At 42.2% G+C, this 15034-nt stretch overlaps 1 protein-coding gene across 4 annotated transcripts in view; it reads right to left on the reverse strand.

Annotated features, from left to right (window-relative positions):
* Positions 1–15034, reverse strand: part of PHKA2 (phosphorylase kinase regulatory subunit alpha 2) — a 1461438-nt gene that overhangs the window by 453703 nt on the left and 992701 nt on the right. For all 4 annotated transcript variants that reach the window (XM_044073068.1, XM_044073067.1, XM_044073065.1 and 1 more), the window contains exon 23: positions 282–415. In XM_044073068.1, coding sequence (XP_043929003.1) covers positions 282–415 — 134 coding nt within the window. The remainder of the gene's footprint in view (positions 1–281; positions 416–15034) is intronic.

Raw genomic sequence — 15034 nt, forward strand, 5'->3', positions numbered from 1 at the left:
GTATTTTAGCTGACATCCTGACCAAATGTTCCTTAGACAGTATAAACACTAATGTGAGCTTCCCTGAATAGGAGCCACAGTCCAGTGGAACACATCCAGTTAAGAAAATTAAATTAAATCAAAAACAAGTATGTGACTTGTATAATGGGTATTCAGAACAAAATTAGAAATTTTGGAAGATGTGAAACTACATATAACGTTACTCACACATTCTTATCCATAAAATCTCAGTATTTCTGTACTCATTCTTATACAAAACATATCAGTGGCCAATCACTTACTTTATCATATATAATATGTACAGTATATCAGCCTGCTCTTGCAAGGTAGCACACGTTTTTAGCTGTTTAACTAATTGTTCACTGTCCAGTACACCATTTTCATCTTTAGGCAAGTAGAATTCTCTTTCAGGAGCCTGGATGGAAACAGAAATCAAATTGTGAGTTAACACTAAAGCCAAACACACTATTCGGTACTATAGGCAAGGATATCATTAGTTCTGAGAATGAAACTTACAGAGAGGTTAACAAAAATAAATTTCAAGTCTAACAAACTCAGGTCATAAATAATTCATACCTGTTGAAAATATGGAACACATGCATACCAGGCCTGTCAGTGGAATCAATAATCATCACATAGCAAATGACAATTTTCCTACTTACATTAGCCTGTTGTGTGCACTTATTTTTGTTTCTAAATTGAAAGTGCTTATTTATTGCTTCAACAATGTGGTTGCACTGACTAGAAAATTAAAGCTATGAAGAGCTAGCAGACATCACCATGTAGACATGGCCTTGGGTCAGTACTGTGAACCAGCACCCCACACCTTCAGCTCTTCAAGTTGTTGTTGCTTGTCTTTTCCCAGTTAGGGGTCGCCACAGTGGAACTCCGGTCCGCTAATGATTGGCAGTAGATTTTTATGGTGCCGAGTTGCCAGCCCAACACCCAACCTTCAGCAAAGGCACACCTATTCATGCATGTATTTCGGAGGCCACTTGACCACGGGGAGGACAAGTAGACTCCACACAGAAGGCACTAAAAATGATATACCTTTAATAGACACACCAACCACGTGGCCAGATGAATAACACTCCCCCTTCCTCCTGCCCCAGCTATTCAGGTTCCACGTTGTGCCCTGTCCCTAACGTTCCTTCAGCATATTTTATTTAAAAAAAAAAAAAACAGTTTTTTCTTTTAAACTGTAGCAAACTTGTTTGCTACAAATGTAGTGAACAGTTGCTATGGTTTATAGCCTGACTGCAAAGAGGGCTACGGTGCTCAGGTTTTAGTTAAAAGAAAGAGAAATCTTTCTTTTTTCACTTTTAAACTGTAGCAAACTGCTTGCTATATTGTTACAATGTAGCAAGCAGCTGCTACAGTTTAGACCACACACACAGTGTACTACAGCTCTCATGTTTGACTGCAAATGTAATACTAGCTTTTAAAAGCCATAAGAAAAACATAGCCAAGCTAGAATTTTCACTGAGTGATACCTTAAACCACCTATAATATGCCATGATGACATCAAGTGTTTCAGCTATATTTGAAGACCCTGTGTTTCTAGAGTATAGACAAATAATCCACTTAAGCTGTTCTGATGAGGTCATAATGTGCATGACCACAGATAGTGGAGTTTGGCTTTGTAGGCCTGAATCTGTCCTTAAAGATTTAAAAAGGAAAAGAAATAAAAAGTCATGGACATTCAGAAGCCATATAGCTGAAACATGATGTCTTTAAGGGGTCATTTGCATATATCCCATGAGTCTCTGTTACAGGAGGGTTAAGGTATCACACAGTGAAAACTCTAGCTTGGTTAGATTTTTATTGTGTGTTTTTTTTTTTTTTTTTTTTTACTAACTGGTTTGTCTGCGTGACATTTTTTTTTATTTTTGGTTTAGCTTTTAAAAACTGGTATTGCATTAAATAAAGATTGGGATTGGCTGATCACACACCACCCCCCCCACAAAACATTTTATGCCTGGGACCGTTGTCACTCTGCCCCGCCCTAGCTAGTCTACTAAATTAACCTAAATAGTCAGGTTTCCATGTGTCACCACTTAAACCACTTCTCAAAAAGACAAAACAAGTTACTTTTGATTACTTATGTTACAATGTAACATTTGGTATTCAGGAGGGTCTAACTAAAGAAACAGGCACTTACTGCATATGAATGGATATGCTTCAACAGCATTTACGTCAGACTGCAGAATGGATGCAGGATACCAGAAAATGTGATGTACAATCTAAACTTTCATAGAGGCTAGAGGCATAAAATCCCATAAAGCTATACACAAAAATTACATGCAGAAAGTACAGTTGTGTACCTACCATAAATGTAGATGTTCGAGTGTATTCACTGTTGCAGTCATTACACTTGGGTTATCCTGCTGGCAGGCTACCCGCAGTCAGCCCGAGTTCCAAAGTCTAGGTCCGGCGTCGGTTGCTGTCGCCTCTTCCCTGACGTCAGTTCGCCAGGGGTATAAAAGATGCAACCAATGCCATTTTCTTCAGTTTTTCTTGCCCCAGATGTCAGGTGCCCCCAGATAGGAAAGCTGAAAAGAATAAATTATGCCAAAAAACATGTATGTACTAATGTAAACATATCCTTCCTCTACAAGCAAATACACCACATAGGTTGTATAGAGTTGAGAAATACAGAGAAGTCCCAGCAAAGAGAAAGGGGGATGGTGGGTGGGTAACCTGGACTGCAACAGTGAATACACTCAAACATCTACATTTATGGTAGGTACACAACTGTACTACATTCATCGTGTTTCACTGCTGCAGTCATTACACTTGGGTTGAATCGCAAAGCTGAGGTTGGGCGGCTGGGTCTAAATTGGATTTGGAGAGGCTACCAGACCCTGCAGAACTGCAGTGGCAAAGCCTGCTCTGGATTTAGAGTAGAGAGGTAAGTGGTAGTGAGTGGTGAAAGTGTGCACTGAACTCCAGGTTGCAGCTTCCAAAATGTCTTTCGTTGGTACTGCTCTGTGAAAGGCTGCTGAAGTGGCTGCTGCTCTGGTAGAATTTGGCCTAATGCCCTTAGGCACTGATTTGCCATGTTGTGCATAACAGAAGCGGATGCAGTGTCCTATCCATTTTGAAATTGTCTGCTTAGTGATAGGCTTTCTTTGTGATCCTGCAGCATAGGCTACAAACAATTGCTCAGTTTTTCTGAAAGCTTTTGTTTTGTCCAAGTAGAATCGTAGCTGTCTGTGTATATCCAAAGCGTGCAGAAGTCTCTCCCTTTTATTCTGGGGGGTTGGGTAGAAAGTTGGTAAATGAATGGTTTGGTTCAGAGCCACATTGCAAACCACTTTTGGCATGAATGTTGAGTTTGTCCTAAGAGAAACTCTGTCCTGGTGAAAAATGATGAAAGGTTCCACAGCCATTAATGCCTGTAACTCAGACTCTTCTTGCTGAAGTTATTGCTAGGAGCAGAGCAGTTTTCCATGATATGAATTTTATATCAGCTGTGCTGGCTGGTTCAAAAGGAGGCAGTGTGAGCTTTTCTAAAACAAAATTGAGATCCCAATTTGGTACTGGTGCTCTCCTTGGGGGTCTTATGTTTTTTGACCCTCTGAGGTACTGTCTTAGTAGAGGATGTGAAAAAATAGGAGGTTCCGTATTGTAATGAGCTGAAATGGCAGAGGCATGGATCTTAACTGATGAGAAATATAGGCCTTTGTCCAGCATCTAAGTTAGGTATTGTAAAATCTGAGGTATATTTGGAACAAGTGGTTCGAGCCCTTGTGCCCTATTCCAAGCACAGAATCGCTTCCATTTTTCTGCATAAGATTTCCTAGTGCTGGGCCTCCTGGCTTCTAAAATGACATCCATAACAGCTTTAGAGAGAGGCGCAGTCTGAGTGGCTACATTATCTGCCATGCTGCCAGATTTAAGGTTCTGAGTTGACTGTGCAGAATCTGATTGTTTTGTTGAGTCAGAAGAGGAGGAATTTGAGGTAAAGGCCAGGCTGGGCCTTGAGACAACCTCTTTAGGATTGAATATCAGTGCTGGCTTGGCCAGTCTGAGGCAATCAGGATCATTGTTGGCCTCTTGTCTGACTTTTAGGAGCACCTTGGTAAGTACAGGCATTGGAGGGAAGGCATAGACTGTCAGGGTTTTCCAGCTGAATGATAGAGCATCTACTTTCCATGCTAGAGAGTGATAAGTTCTTGTGCAGAATTTCTGTAGTTGGTAATTGTGAGGGGAGGCAAAAAGATCTATGTCTGGGCATCCTCATTTCCTTGTTATCATGCTGAACACCTGTGGATTTACTTTTCATTCGTTAGGGTCCATGAGATTTCTGCTTAGTTTGTCTGCCAGTGTATTTTTTGTTCCTGGCAGGAATTGTGCCTGCAGATGTACTTGATAGGTCAGTGCTGTGTTCCACAAAGTCATGGCTTGCCTGCATAGGGGGTATGAATGTGTGCCCCCTTGCTTGTTTATGTACCACATAACTGTGGTATTGTCCACCTTTATTAGTAGTTGTCCTGGATGTAGTAGGTCATTGAAAGCTGTCAGGGCATTCTGTACAGCTAGCATCTCTTTCTGATTGATGTGAATATGCATTTGTTCCTTGAGCCACGTGCCCTAAATACATTTTCCTGCCATATGTGCTCCCCAGGCATAATACGATGCATCCATTGTTATTGTCTGCCTGACTATGGGTAAGGTGAAAGGCTGTCCCTTGTTGTGGTGACAGGCCTGGGACCACCAAAACTCCTGTTGTAGGCAGGGAATTAAAGTTATGATTGTCTCCAGGCAATGGCAATGTTGAGTCCACACACTTTTTAGATACAATTGTAGTTTTCTCATATGTAGTCTTGCAAATGGAATTAGTAGAATACAGGACGCCATGAAGCCCAGGGCCTGCAGAATTTTTCTTGCAGGGAGCTGGGTCTTTGTTGCCATCATATCAAAGTAATGAGTCAATTGCCTTTGTTTGTCTGGCATGAGATAAGCCATCTGGGCAGTTGTATTTAAGTTTGCACCCAGGAATATTATCTCGAGAGGGCATTAGTTTTGATTTCTTTTCATTTACTGTGTACCCTAGGCAAATTAGTAATCTTTTTACAAATGCCAGATGCTTTAGAAGAATGTCCTTGCTCTCTGCTTGAATAAGGCAGTCGTCCAAGTAGGGATATATTTGAATTCCTTTTTGTCTGCGTTTTTTATAAATTCCAGTTGTCGGTTGTTCAGACGGCATTATGTAATTAAACCTTCGGCCAAAATAATGTAAAGCAAAATCAAACCAATGTTTAATAGTGCGTTTGTTGAATCTAGCACAAAACTGATGACTAGTAACATCATGGTCAGGGCCTAGGCAAGGAATACAGTAAGAGTGAAAGTCCTTATGAGGTATTTGCTTCACACAAGAAATACAATTATTAACTTTTACTGACATCGGTCTGGAGCAAGAAAAAGTTTCCCCAACGGGGTACTTAGCTTTATTGAAGACTTCGGTTCTGAAACTCAATTTTGAAAATCTCAGGAGTCGGCCAACTGGCCCGTGTGAACTGCTTTTGCTTCAGGCACCACATGGCAAGAAAGACTGAAGAAAATGGCGTCGGTTGCATCTTTTATACCCCTGGTGCACTGACGTCAGGGAAGAGGCGACAGCAACCGACGCCGGACCTAGACTTTGGAACTCGGTCCGACTGTGGGTAGCCTGTCAGCAGGATAAGCCAAGTGTAATGACTGCAACAGTGAAACACGATGAACATCAGTACACGTCTGCATTGCACACTGCGTGGAGTGTTTAATGAAACAGAATGTTCAGAAAGGAATCACAGAGCCTTATATAAATACTTAAAACCTAAAGATGAAAGATACAAGCTCTGACGGCCTCTCTTTACCCCAGCCAGTAATCAAGGAGCCCCAGTCCCACCAGTGACACTGATGAGAGGCAGCCACTAAACCAGGAATAGATTTATACAGTTTTCAAATGCAGCTCTCCACCAAACATAATTTCCCCAAAGAACACACAGGAAACATGCTCCACTGGGACTGGACTCTCCATATCTTAAGATCCCAAACAAGACCCACCTTGGAGCACTGTGTAACAGTTCCAAGTATCTGACACAGACAGACACACACAGACAGACAGACAGACAGACAGACAGACAGACAGACACACACACACACACACACACCCCACCAGGAAAGGCAGACACAGATTCACCAGCTGTGATCCCTCTCTCCACATTACAGGGTAGCTGCCACAAGCCAAATACTCTAAGGTTCTTACAAGGAGTAACCAATTACACTGTATCAGATTAATACTGATATGAATGGTAGAGTGTGACCAAAGCAGTGAGGCTTTTCAGAGTGGCCACAGTGACACTGAAATAAACACAGGTACTCTCAACATATTAAAAGTATTCACATAAAGATCAGCCACAATGAAAAGATATAACATATTTAATAATGGAGAATAAAAATAGAAAACAGGAAAATACTTCATATTTAATTACAATAAACATTAGTTTTTCAGTCACAGGAAATATAAACAACATGGTTGGATGGAATCTCACATGCAGAAAAAGAAATACTAAACTAACCTCATAGTACTTTTCCTAACTAAACTAAAGAGAAGCTGTCCCTAGTTAACTCACTTAATATCAAAAGGCAAGCTGTACTGCTGAGATGCTCACTTCCACATGGCAAGATGAGATACTCCATACACTGAATTGTACAACTAACAATTACTGAACAACTATTACTAAACTGTGATAACTGACATATCTTTTATACCACATTCCAAAAACACAAGAACAGAAACAAACTGCTGACAGAGTTCCATCCTTCAGCTGGTTATGGAATGACATCACATCTAGTCACCTGACTCTGGCACAGTTCACATTCAGAACTCTTAAGATTCTGTTGCAAAATTTTTAACAGATGTAACTTTTGCAAATACATTTTCAGTACAAGCATCTGTACAAATTAATGTGACAGTCAAATGAAATAAGATTATTTACAAAACTTCAGCCAGCTATGCTGCCATATGCCACACATGCACTGTATTACTTCTCCTGGTACAAGTGGCAATACCTCGCAATGTCACATCTCTCCCACCCTTTGAAGACTCAAACTAGTTTTCAAGTGACCCTGGAAAAACACTGCTTGAGAGAAAGAAGGCCTCTCTGGGAACACATTAACCTATACACTCGTCTTAAGAATCCATCTGCATCGGCATTGCTGTAATCTGCACTGGCTAACACAGGAGGTGCTTCCAAAACCCTTTAAAGCTTTTGGAATGCCTGCTCATAAGCTCTGGTCCATACTACCTTATCTGGCTTGCTTTTACTGGTCAGGTCTGCAAGGGGAGCAGCTATTGCACTATAATTGGGAACAAACGTTTTATAGTACTTTGCTGTCCCCAATAAATTGCTCTCACTTGCTTTCTGGCAACAGGGGCAGGCCATGCCTGAGTAGCTTTCACTCTGGCAGGTTTGGGCTTAATTTTACCACTCCCTAGTCTATGACCCAAATAATCACCTGACACTTACTGGGCTTAATGGTCAATCCTACCCTGTGCAGTCTGCCCAGGACCTCCTTGACATGCTGAGGCTTCATTATGTTAACATAGTCCAATTTGTGTCCCTGCCTCCTGCCTAGCAGATTTACCATATCATTATCATCACCTCACCTTCTTTACTATTCTAAAGGTTTCCTCCCAAGCTGCCTGCAGCTTATTGTGTCTGACAGGAATAAGCACCATCACCTGCTGTGCTATTAAATACTCTCGGGCCCCAGCATCCCTGTCACATCAGACCTTTTTCTACTGTTGGGGTCCTGCCAGGTTCTCCAGGGCCAAGCCCATGAGAGCTCCCTAAGCCTAGTCTTGAGGTTAGGACTTATGCCACAACAGACTCCTTTTGGGATTCACACTCACCCTCCCACTCATCAGAAATAAAATCTAAAGGCCCCCTCACCCTCTGCCCATACAGTAACTCAAAAAGTGAAAAACCTGTGGATTCTAATCACCCTTGATATCCACATCCTACCCCCACCACCCATTAAGGAAACCACAGTAAAAAATTTCTCCAAAGCCAACTTCATGCTTCTTAAGACAGAAGTGGTGAACTTCATGACACCCTTGCAGATGGACAATACAGTTACAACTGCTGAATCCTACACAAATGCACTCTATAAGCACTTACATGAGTGCATGGATTGTGCTATCCCAAACAGAGCCAAGACACTATCCTCCAAAAAAAAAAGGAAGCCAATCTGGTGGTCCCCTGCCATAAACAAACTGTACAACAGAAGGAAGAAACTGTTGCAAAAGAGTAAAATCCCATGAGTGGAGGAGCTCCCTGGTCAGCCTCAGTAAGAAGCTGAGATCCCTTACAAGATCCTCCAAAGCTAGCTACGAAAACAAAACTGCCACTAATTCTATTGACAACCACAAAGCATTCTATAGCTATGTCAAGATTCTGGATGGCAACACCCAGATCTGCTCTGAGTTACAGCACAACGGCATGAAAATTACAGAACCAACTGATATTGCCAACATCCTGACAGATAAGTTCAGTACTAACTTTAGCCCCCCCCCCACCCCCTAAAGGGCCCATTATCTATACAGGAATAATGCAGAGTCCCTGTAATCACAACTACGTATGTAAAAGCTGCACTCTCTAAAGCCAAAAACACAGCATCCATGGGACCAGACAACATCCCAGGCTTTGTTTTACACGAACTTCAGAACAAACTGGCTCTCCACTTAAGCACCATGTTCAATAATAGCCTCACATCAGGCTTTGTGCCCACTAAATGGCATACAGCAACAGTTATCCCACTCCACAAAGGGGTAGCCACCACTGACACTGGGAACTATCGACCTATTAGCCTGATGAGCCTGGTCTGCAAGGCCATGGAACGTATCATCATGGAACTCAAACAAAGACATTGGTAACCTCCCAACTCTGGACCCCACCCAATTCAGGTTTGTGAAAGGTAGATCATGCCTCCTGAACCTGATCGACTTCTTTGAGGCAGTCACCAAAGCCGTAGATGAGGGTAAGGTGGTTCACACAGCCTATCTTGACCATGCCAAGGCTTTCAACACCATCCCCCATTCTGGAATTATAGCTAAACTCACTAAACTAGGTATAAATCCCTACATCACAAGATGGGTTGCCAACTGGCTCACTGACAGAACCCACACTGTAAAAGTTGCAGACTCCAAATCTTACCTCAAAGCAGTGACACGTGGAGTACCACAGGGTTCCGTCCTGGGACCTCAACTGTTTGGTATCTACTTCTCTGAAGTACAGGCTAACACAAAAGGCCTCTGGCTAATGAAGTTCACAGATGACTGCAAACTAGGAGCCATAGTCAAGTCCCCAAATGATGTGGACATCCTACAGAAGGGCCTCGCTGAGACAGATGCCTGGTGTCAGAGCCATGGCTTCAAGCTCAATGCCAAAAAGTGCAGTGTCATCCCGTTTGGTAAAAACACTCTACCCATGAACTACCACATAGGCAGCAATTTACTTAACACAGAATGTGTGATAAGAGACCTTGGGACCCAGGTGGATAGTAGTCTCTCCTTTGATAATCACATCGCCACAGTAGTCAGGAAGTCCTACGTTTCATACCTTATCATAAAAGGGTTCTCATCCAGAAAAAAAAATAGGTCATTGTTCTCCTCTACTCAACACTCATTAGACCCATTATAGAGTACAATGCCTCTTTTGGAATGTACCTCACAAGACATCTGCAGCAGCTGGAAAGGCCAAAGTACCACCTCACAAACAGGATTACTGGCCACAAACAAATGCCCTACACGGACCATCTCAAAAAACTCTAGCTTTACTCCATAGCATATCACCTACTCCAAGGTGATCTCTGCCTAACATATAAAGCTATATCAAACCCAGAGCTGTTGGACATGCTACACCTAAAGAAATCCCAATCCCTCTGAGTTACACGCTCTAGGGACATAAACCTTGTCACCACAATAGACAGGACATGCTGGAGGGATAGATTCCTGTCCCAGAGACTTCCTATACTCTGGAACAGGCTACCCATCTATGTCAAGCAAAGTTCTTCATTAGCACTGTTCAAGAAAAATCTTGATGAGTGGATGGGAAATAGGAAATACACTCCGGGGATCACATCTGTGTCTCTACTCGACAGTGGCACAGGAAAATAACTTTCTTGGGTGGTGCAAGCCAGGGAATCTAGTTGGCTAGGCTTACATAGGCCCTTGGACTGATAGCCTAGTACCTACCTATGAACCTATTCCTAGGGTATCTGTCTGTATGCAAACAGTTGCTGGAGCAAATATCTGTCCCACTCTCCCTTAAACTGGTCTGCAAATGCCTGTAGCATGGTCCTTAGTGTAGAGTTCAACCTCTCCACAAGACCATTAGTCTGGGGATGGTAGGGTAGCGTTTAGGTTCTTCACCCCACAATATTTCCATGGACAAGCCAGCAGGGTCTGACATAAAACTGGCACCTCTGTCAGTCAGTATTTCTCTTGGGAAACCTACCCTGCTGAAAATAAACAATAAAACATTTGCCACCTCCTCTGCCCAATAGAGGACAGAGCTACCACCTCAGGGTATCTGGTAGCATAATCTACCATCACTGGGATATACTTTTTCCCTATGGAATTTGGGGTACTCCGAGGCCCCACAATATCCAAAGCTACTCTCTGAAATGACTTTTTAATCACAGGCAAAGTCATCAACAGAACTTTGGCCTTGTTTGCCTTACCTTCCTTTCGGCACTGCTCACAAGTCCTGCAGTACCCTGTTACATCCCTTGCAATCCCAGGCAAATAAAAATTCTGCATAATATGACACTTGGTATGCTTTATACCAATATGACCTGCAAAAGGCATGTCATGGGATATAGAAAGATGTGCCATATAGTAGGCTATGGGCACTGTCAATTGCTGTATTACCTCACCCTCTAGCCCTCCCTCAGGGGTCCACTTCTTGTACTGTAACCCTTTGTTCTAGTATACAGACTTCCCTTTTCCTTGAGCATCAGGTGCCTCTTTAGCTACCTCCCTCAAGCCTTGTAAAGTAGGATCCAAAAGTTGAGCCTGTTTTAACTGTATCGTTGTAACTCCTCCTATCCCCCCTTTCACAGGAAGCCTAATATCTTCTGACAGCAGTGCCTCACTGACAACCTGGGTACTACCACTCACCTCTGTCCTTGCAGTCATCCTGTCCACAGGAACATCAGTACCTATCAGCAGCTCTGGTTCAATTTCAGGCTCATTGTTACAAGGTAGCTTCCTCCCTGAAATAACCACAAAACCATCCCGAGCTTCAGACACGGGGTCTGTCTGGGACCCCCACCCCAGACTACCAGACCTACCTTCCTGTCTCCAAGCCTGACTGCATGTAAAAGATAAGGTACTACATTGCCAAAGCCATTCCTTATTAAGACATCTACAGTGATATCCTCAAACACACCTACCTGCCTGTTCCCTTTTCCATGCTCCCAGTCAAGGTGAACCCTAGCCAAAGGTATTTGGAATGGGATCCATCCTAAAGCTCTAACTGGTGTGGACTTCCCAAGCAAGTACTGCTCTTCTTTAACCACTGCAGACTTCACAATGGTTATGTCAGAGGATGTGTCTCGCTTAGCAGTGGCCCATCTTCCATCCATTAAGATAGGATAGAAACTTTGGTGATAGTTTCATATCTCTGTTGTCTCCAGACAACTTACTACTGGCATGCTGTTATTGCCACTTGCTGGCTTCCTCAGCTTTCGTTCCCCACATTGCTTCAGTGGACATTTGTATGCTACATGGCCCCTCTGGATACATATAAAACATCCCTGATCTTAGCCATGCACCTGAACTAGTGGCTTCCCCTGTTACTGGTTAACTATGTTGAGGTGGTTTAGGCTGCCCATTGTGGGTTCCCTTATATCCATGTGCAGCAATGAGTGTCCCCTTCATGTGCAGTGATGCCTTGTTTGCTAAGTTGAGATCCATTTTCTCCCCAGCTCATCTGCAGAGTTGTACTGTTGGTCTGCCAACCAGATTCTCATGTCCTCAGGCAAAGTATTAAGGGCTTGTTCCCTCACCAAAAGGTTTGCCAGTCTTTCAAAAGTGATGGTGTGACACTCACTCACACATCTATAGAAATAAGTGTTTAACTCAGCAATATAACCACATACACTTTCATCTGCCTTGCTTCTATGTTCATGAAACCTTTTTTCTGTAAGCCTCAGGTGTTTTACTTTTTCATAATTCAAACAGTAAGTATCAGACAATTTAGGAACAGCAGTTACAGCTTTACCATGGAGTAAGGTGGGTCAGGAACCATACCTAGAGCTCTTCGTCAACACCATACTATTATATACCCTTTCAAATATATGAATACAACTGTCAAAGTCAGTATAATCTTTAAATTGTGGAAGAAATTTATTGACCTTTATTGCTTCTGGGGTTCGGTTACTCCCTTCCCCATTACCTCCATGACCCAGTTGAAGAGTCAGTATCTCCTTTTCATACTGATGCTGCTTCTCCCTTTATTCAGCCTCCAAATGTTCCAGTCTATCTTTTTCTACAGTCTCCAGTTCATGCTGACTCTGCTTCTCCCTCTCTGCAACCTCATGTTGACACTTCTTCTCCTTTTCTTCAGCCTCCAAACATCACAGTCTCTCTTTGGCCTCCAGTTCATGCTGATGCTGCTTCTCCTTTTCTTCAGCCTCCAAAGTTTGGACTCCAATTCAAGTCTCTCTAACTCCAGAAAGATTTTTAAGTCCTCTAAGGAAAAGGTGAATTGTCCTGTTTTTGAAGCTTGCATATTCCCACACAGGACTGGTTATCTCCCTGGTTACTGGACCATGCTGCAGCTGCAATTAAGGCTGAAATCATATTCTCTTTTGTAATGTTGGCATGCACCAGTTTGCTGGCTTCACACACCTTGGCCAACTGGTTCTTTGTCAGCTTGCTATAGTCTTATGCTGACATCTTTACCTGCTTTCCCAACTAAGCTAACTAACAAAAATAAAACTGTTGTGACACAAACTCTGAATGTTTACCTTGTGGTTGTTGAGAGTACACACACCTTCAGTGACAACTGCTTACAGGCCGTTGAAGTTCAGTTAAAATCCCATGACTATGACACCAATATGTGATGGCCCCTCTTTACTCTGTACCAGTAATCAAGGAGCCCCAGTAGTCACCACTGACACCAGTGAGAGTTGTTCATTAAAACAGGAATAGATTTACACAGTATTTGAAATGCAGCTCTCTGCATCCAACACAGTTTCCCACAAGAGCACACAGGGCAGATGCTCCACTTGGACTGGACTCTCTGTCTCTCCAGATCCCTAACAAGACCCACCTTGGAGCACTGCGTCCCAGTTCCAAGTATCACTCACACACACACACACACACACACACACACACACACACACACACACACACACACACACACACACCAGGGAAAGACTGACACAGATTCAGCAGCTGTCTCCTCTTTCCAGATTACAGGGTAGCTACCACCAGTCAAATACTCTAAGGCTCTTACAAGGGATAACCAATTACACTGTGTCAAATTTATACTTATATGAATGGTAGAGTGTAACCAAAGCAGTAAGGCTTTCTGGAGTGGCCACATGGACACTAAAATATACACAGGTACTCTCATGAAAAGGGAAAAAAAATGTAATAATGAATAATAAAAATAGAAAACAGGAAAATACTTAATATTTAGTTACAATAAACATCAGAGTTTTCAGCCACAGAAAATATAAAATAACACAGTTGGATAGAATCTCACATGCAGAAAATGAAATAATACTAAACTAATCTCACAGTACTTTTCCTAACTAAATTACAGAGAAACTGTCCCTATTTAACTCACTTAATATTCCAAGACAAGATGTACTGCTGAGATGCTCACTTCCACAAGGCAAGATGAGATGCTGCACACACTGAACTGCACAACTAATGACTACTGAACAACTATTACTGAATTGTGATAACTGACACAGATCTTTTATATCAGATTCCAAAGAAAAACAAGAACAAATCCAAATAAACTGGAGCTGCCAAAGTTCCGTCCTTCAGCTGGTAATGGAATGGCATCACATCTAGTCACCTGACTCTGGCAACAGTTCATATTCAGAACTCTGTTAAGATTTTGTTCCAGCATTTTTAACAGAAGCAACTTTTACGAAAACACTTTAATACAAACATCTGTACAAATTAATGTGACAGTAAAATGACATAAGATTATTTACAAAACGTCAGCCAGCCATGCTGGGATATGCCATACATGCACTATTTTACTTCTTCTGGTACAGTTGGCAATACCTCACAACGTCATGCAGAGAGAGTCAGATTATGGCCAAATGGGGTCCTAAGCAAGGTAATGAACCAACCCCCCCACACATTCCCACCTTAGAGCCATTCCGGTGTCCCATTACTTCTCTTTCTCCCTCACTTATCATAAACACTGTTCAGAACTGTCAACATGCATACTATTTTCTTCTTTACTTTTGAAATGAAGACTCAGATGTAGATTTAATTAAAAACTTTTAATTTATTTATAATGTTGTCCAGGTATGTCCCACTAGGCTAGTAGCCTCTTTTCAGAAGAGACTCTTGTTGGCATTTGTACTACTAGAACAAATTTGGTCAGAGCATCAGGAAACTTTTCCTACTCTTTGCAGCTGCTAGATAGTACAGGAGGGCTCCTACATCAGCAAGGAAGAGGCCTAAGGGAAGCAACAGCATAGAGGAGGAAAGAAAAGCTATGGAGGTTTGAAAGTGGAAATTGAAAATCTGTTGAAAAAAATTGATCAGTATGGAACTTCAGAATGTAAACAAAGATCCCTGTGTGGTGGATGTTACAAATTAGCTTAGCTGTCTCAATGGAGAAGTAAGTGAGTCTGTTGAAGTGGTATACAAAGCAGAACTAGTGTCAGAAGGGCATGCAAATGATATTCTGAAATAAGTGAACAAGATGACCCAAGTGACAGTTCTGTTGTTTTATGGGATGAGATGACAGATAATTTTTTCATAAGTGCTGAGGATGGTAAT

The sequence above is a fragment of the Protopterus annectens genome, chromosome 5.part1 (assembly GCF_019279795.1).
Source record: "Protopterus annectens isolate FY-2018-M chromosome 5.part1, PAN1.0, whole genome shotgun sequence".
Lineage (NCBI taxonomy): Eukaryota > Metazoa > Chordata > Ceratodontiformes > Protopteridae > Protopterus > Protopterus annectens.